The sequence below is a fragment of the Chiroxiphia lanceolata genome, chromosome 11 (genome assembly GCF_009829145.1).
Source record: "Chiroxiphia lanceolata isolate bChiLan1 chromosome 11, bChiLan1.pri, whole genome shotgun sequence".
Lineage (NCBI taxonomy): Eukaryota > Metazoa > Chordata > Aves > Passeriformes > Pipridae > Chiroxiphia > Chiroxiphia lanceolata.
In genome coordinates, this window is record NC_045647.1 from 3,801,854 (window position 1) to 3,807,925 (window position 6,072).

The 6,072-nt window shown below is 47.7% G+C and overlaps 1 protein-coding gene across 1 annotated transcript in view; it reads right to left on the bottom strand.

The window, feature by feature from the left end:
* PPP4R2 (protein phosphatase 4 regulatory subunit 2) overlaps positions 1-4,153 on the bottom strand; it is a 28,401-nt gene extending 24,248 nt beyond the window's left edge. The window contains exons 1-2 of the mRNA XM_032699110.1: positions 3,994-4,153; positions 3,109-3,190 (exon numbers count right to left, since the gene is read on the bottom strand). Coding sequence (XP_032555001.1) covers positions 3,109-3,190; positions 3,994-4,027 — 116 coding nt within the window. The 5' untranslated portion in view covers positions 4,028-4,153. The remainder of the gene's footprint in view (positions 1-3,108; positions 3,191-3,993) is intronic.
* Between the last annotated feature and the right edge of the window lie 1,919 nt (positions 4,154-6,072).

Here is a 6,072-nt window from a genome sequence, read left to right on the forward strand (position 1 = left end):
TCACCTAAGGCTAAGTCTTACCATAGCAACTATTGAGAAAGAAAAATATTTTGAAGCAGCCAAGCAATCAGACTTTTGCTTCTGTCACCTCCAATATAGGAAGTTTAGACTGGCTTTTGTAAACGTAGGCCATAATCTCACAAGCAATGAAGTGAATGGTTAACTTTGCACAGGAGGAAAGCTCCAACTTCAAAAAGATGAAGTTAATGCACATGACTGTACCATCAGGATTTTACTGCCCAGCACCGCTAACACAACTAAGCTTACACTGATAATACAACCAAAATTAGCAGCGTTTTTATCCCACTCCTTCCTTGGAAATGAGAAGACCTTTAATGACAATAAAGAAACATTCTAGGAGCCTTATCAGGACTGCAGTGGCTTTAATATCTCTCATTCTTTGTTCCTCCCCTTCACCACCTCTTCAGCTGCGCTGGAGTCTGACATCCCAGTTACCAGGGACAGAACAGGCGGGGTCCATGAACTGAACCTTGTCAAAGAGAGTCCCAACAGGGAGCGATTTCCTGCTCCAGGTTCCCAGGCAGCCCCAGAAACAGCTGAAGCAGATCGAGTGAAACAGTAACACACAGGCTGCGCCAGCCCAGGCTGCTGCCAAGAGAATCCCAGGGAGATCAGAGCCTCACCTAAACCTGCACCTACCTGTTCCCAACTCCCTCAGATGAATAAGCACTTTGGAGCAAGTGGGGGCAGGGAGGCACCACACGACCTTGCATGAGCCCGTGCTTCCCATCTGTTGAACAAGCTACATGTGTCACCACCACGCTTTGAGGAGAACCTTAGAAGTCATTTTAATTGGCTTTATTAGGATCTCTTCAAACTAAGTTTACTAATTGTTGACAAGAGCTCCTGCAACTGTGTCCAGAAGAGGTGCAGAGGGTGAGAACATTTAAGTCAGGAAGTAGATTGCAGTATATCCTCTAAAAATCAGTATTCATCATGAAGTTAAAAAGCTGGCAGAACCCCCGTGAACACTATAAAACTGTCCTATAAATAATAACTCAAAGCAAAAATACTTCACATTTCACTTATCCTGATTTGCCTCGGTCCTCACTTCCATGGTACTCTTTGGTTGTTACTTTAGGAGCAGGCTGTGACTGAGTAAGATCCATTGCTTTTCAATAATCAAGTCTGCAAACCATTGGTGCAATTACCTCTGAATTAATCCTCCTCTTTTTTTTTTAAAGCTATACTCTGTAAAAATCCTAATAAATGTCACTGTAAACTATTACTTTAACTTCTCATGCCAAGGCATCTACTTATTGGTTTAGATTTCTATTAAACAAAGTTACTTTTGCACAAGAGGAAATAAAGAATATCTAGCTTATTTTAAATTTATATGTATTTGGTAGGTTTGTATATTCAAGAACACTTTTACAGTGGTCAAGTTGTACCAGCTTAAAATTATGCTAAGTTCTTAAAATGCACATTACCAATCTTTACATGAATGATTCCCAAGAGATTTCAGTTTTTATTCATTTTTTCCTGATATTTCTATACATAACACAGCAGTGAAAACACAAGCATGTCTGATGAAGAAATACAGACTTTGGTAGGCAATGGGAAGCAAATTTAACATTACAGAACAATATTTCCATGTCTGTCTCCAGACTATATTAGATACCTCTGATGTTCATATCTAACATTTCTTTAAAAATAATTTAATTCAACTGAAAGGTTCAAGAATGCTGAAAAGAGCTACAGACCTCAAAAAAAAGCCCAAGGAAAACCTGGAAACATGGAGGGCAGGGTCTGTATTGTTTCAGATGACAGACTCCAGTACAGGTTTAAGTTTGTAAAAATAAAAAATAATAAAAAAATAAATGTAGATTTCCTAAGTGAAAATAAAAATACTCCAAATTTCAGATAGGTAATAATTTTTCCCAAGAACTTACCCCAAAAAAATCACTTTTTAAAATAACTTTGGAATATATGTAATAGTGGCAGAAACAATAAAAACAACCTGAAGAAATATCTCAGAACAGGATATTTTAAACATATTTTAGTATGGGTTTACTGTGGTGTGTTTTTTCTGTATAATAAGCACTACATCAAAATATTAAGCATTACAGCTGTGTATGTCTGCTGAGCCTGAGCCTTCTATTCAAAGAGCAAAGTACATTTCAGAACTTGTTTTTCTTTCTAAACCATTAATCCAAGCAGTGCTTGCAAGCTATCAAAAAAAAAAAAAAAAGAAAAAAAGAAAAACATCAAAACCTACAAACCTCTCACAAGTTGAAGGGACTCTAGAAACCCAAACAAAGCCCCTGTGGTCACTGCTTGCTCACAAAACACTCGTAAAAGCACATCCCTCCTGCTGGAGCCGTAGTCTGGCACTAGGCCTCAAAAACAAGGAGACAGCCCGGGAGCCAGAAAGTGAGCAATGCTACAGCAACGCAGCCGGGGAAGCCTTTCCCCTTCCTGCCAAATAGTGATCCACGAGGAAGTCACCCAGCACCAGCGCTCATCCCTGACCAGGAGCGCGGCTCCTTCCTGCTGCCTCACACCTCCGGACGGCAGGGAACAAAGTCCGGGAAAAGGGAAACTCCCCTGCGAGCTGAACGGCGAGGGGAATTCAGGCGAGTTCCCACACACCTCCTCTGCAGGAAGCACCTCCCGGTTCTCCTCTCCTCACCAAGAACACTCAGACACAATCACAGCACGGTTACAGAGCCCACAGAGAAATACTCTGAGCCACTGATATCTTCGTGTAAATGATACAATTAGATACTGCAAACACAGTTATTACAACAGTTTACAACAGAAACTGCAACAGGGTGAACTTGCCATTTAAAAAACCTGATCTCATGTAAAACGAAGAAAAAGCAACAGGTTTTTACTGTGCTGAGCAGGATCAGTAAGACCTGACAGATACCCCTGGGCAAAGCCTGTAAAAGAAGTCTCCCCCCATTAGTTAAAACTACCAGCAAACAAAACTAATCAGCCCAAAATTATAGGTACTAAGGAAAGCTTGTTTAGCTCACTGAAGCAACCCACAGGCAAAAAGAGAATCCTGGTAGAATCTCACTGACTTAAAGCGCAGAATTGTTATAAGCCACAACTGAGGACCACCAAAACAGTCACACTTACATCGTCTCTCCAGTCTTAGCCACATGACAAAGAAACTGATCCAGTATTGGACACACTTCCTTCTTCCCTCTCTTCTCAAAATCTGTTGGCATGAGAAGGACACAAAAGAAATGGTAAAAGAAGACGGGACAGAACAACAATTCACAATAGTTGGCTATTTGCTTTAGCTATCAGCACAGTTCCCACACAAACACTGTCGCACTCTCACAACGCTCTGGCTGTTCCCAAGAGCTCCACCAGCTTTCCCAGCCCTGTAAAACACTTAATATTTTTCCAGCGGACAAACTGCATGCACCGGAGCATCAGAAGTTGATTTGCAACTTCTTTTGAGCAGTTACAGCATAGAAAGAGGCCGATTTCCTCAGGCTGAGCCCATCACAGGGTGGGCTGGGGAGGGAAAAGGGGACAGGTCCGGGCAGGGCCGGGATGCGGGGAGGGGGCCGGGACAAGGGGGAGAAGGGGCCTGGATGCGGGGGGAAAGGGCAGGAACGCGGGGGAAGGGGGTGGGATGCGGGGAGAAAGGGCAGGAACGCGGGGGAAGGGGCCGGGACGCGGGGGAAGGGGCGGGCAGGCCGGGCAGCCCCGAGCCCGGAGCCGGGGGTCACTGACGGCCCACGCTCAGCCCTGAGGGTCGCTGGGCAGCGGCACCGGGGGCTCTGTCCTCCCCTTCCCCACAGCGACCCCCGCGCTCTCCCCGCTCCGTGGGACCCCTCACAGTGAGCAGCCCCCTCCCCACGGCGCGGGGACCCCGGCGGGGGTCGGGAGCGAGGAACCCGCCGCCCTCAGCGCGGGGCGCTCCCCTCACAGGGTCTGAGGAACCCCCCGTCTCCCCTGAGCGCGGGGACACCGCTCCCCAGCACCCCGCCGCCAGCCCCCGCCCGCCACCTTTCAGCGCCTCCTGCAGCCTCTCGACGTCCATGGTCCGCCCGGGCGATTCCCCCGCGGCTCCGCGCGGCTCCCCCGCCCCAGCCCCGCGCAGACCGGGCCGCGCTCGCAGCGAGACCCCGCGCTCAGCGACGCTCCAACATGGCGCCCGCGCCGTGCCCGTGCGCGGCCCCGCGGCCCCGCCCGCCGGGGGCGGGGACACGGGGCGGGGCCAATGGGTGGGGCGGGGCCCAGCGAGGCGTGGTGGCAGCGCGAGGGGCGGGGCCGCCCTGAGGGGAGGTGGTGGCGCGTGAGGGGGCGTGGCCGTGCGGCCGTGAGGGAGGAGGCGGGAAAGGCGCGGGAAAGGCGCCGCTGCAGCACCTGCCGGACTGACCGCCAGGGAGGCTCTGGGGGAGGCTCTGCCCTTCTTCTCCTCTTGGCCGCGGGTTATCGCTCTCCCCATGCCGCCTCAGCCAGGCAGATCCTCGGGGAAGGGGATGGGAACGAGGAACCTCCCCCGCGCCAGCCTCTCAGGGAGCTCTTGTGCCTTCCTCCCCCTCTCAGGCTGAGGGTGACTACGCGTCCCCCACGCTTACCAACCAAATCCCTGTTTCTGCAGGGACGTGCCTGTATCCCTTATATTGTTCAAGAAGATCACAGAATATCTCGAGTTGGAAGGGACAGACAAGGATCATCCAGTCCAAACCCTGGCCCTGCACACCCCAACAATCCCACCCTGTCCCTGAGAGCGTTGTCCAAACACTCCCTGAGCTCTGTCAGCCTTGGGGCCGTGACCACTGCCCTGGGGAGCCTATTCAATGCCCGACCGCCCTCTGGGGGGAAGAACCTTTGCCCAGTATTTAATCTAAACCTCCCCTGACACAGCTCCAGCCGTTTCCTGGGGCCCTGTCCCGGTCGCGGAGCTGCCCCTCTGGAGGACACTGCAGACCCCGATGAGGTCTGACCTGTCTCCTCCAGGCTGAACAGACCAAGTGCCCTCAGAGACTCCAGCCCAGCCCTCTCAACTAACTGGAAAAGATTTCAATTCACAGCAAATCATCTTTTCCTTCCATTTTAAAAGGTGAAACATTTAAATATAATCCTAGAATACAAAAAGCTTGTAGGTAGTTTCATCACCGATTTGTTGTGTGATCTCGGGCAAAGGCATGAGGCGATCACACCTCAGCTTCTTCATTAATGAAACAGAAATGATAATTACTCCTTGTAAGGTATTTGACACACCTTGTAATAACAACATAAACAGAGAGGATGATTTCATTTTGTGTCAGTTCCCAACCTGCTTGTATTCACTGAGATCCAACAATGAGAAAAATCACCTTCTCAGGGAAGATGTGACGGTTTAAACATTTCACTAAAGAACAATGAGAAACTGTTTTACAATCCAGATTTTGGGTTTCTTCTTGTGTTAAACTCACACAAAGCCCCATTCACATTTACATTTTAGATTTCTTTTTTAAGTTTCTGCAAAACATATCCAACCTCTGGGCATGGATCAATAATTAAAATGATGTGGGACGTTGGACCAGCAGATAATTCTGCTCCCAGTAATGCAGCTTAGATTAGGTATCTAGAGGTCCCTGACCCAACCTTTCATTCACTGATGTGTGACAGCAATTTGTAAGGTATTTCCACCCAGTTTGAACCAAAATTGATTGTTGTGCTTTGAAAAAATCTGTAGCCATTCAATACAGCATCAAGCAAGTGAGATGCAGCGGAATCCAGTGAGAACAATAAGAAAATGAGAACAATCATGTTTTACGTCCCACTTAGGTCTTCAGAAAATATTGTACATCGATATACATCACAGGATTTATAAAAGGAGTATAGAGATTTTGTTTGGTTTTAATTTACAGCTGCAGAAATTTGAGCATGGTACAATAAAATGACCCTAAAAGTTGTGTCTCTGCTTTCCATTCAGAAGTTTTTTGTTTTTTTCTTTGAAGTATATCACAGCCACTTCGAGACAAATTATGCCCCTCCTCTAATAAAATGACCAAAAATCTTTAATGTGCTTTTAAAAACTCTGGAGGACTTGGGAGTATTGAAAGATCAAACAGCTCATGTGCAGTGCCTTAAAAA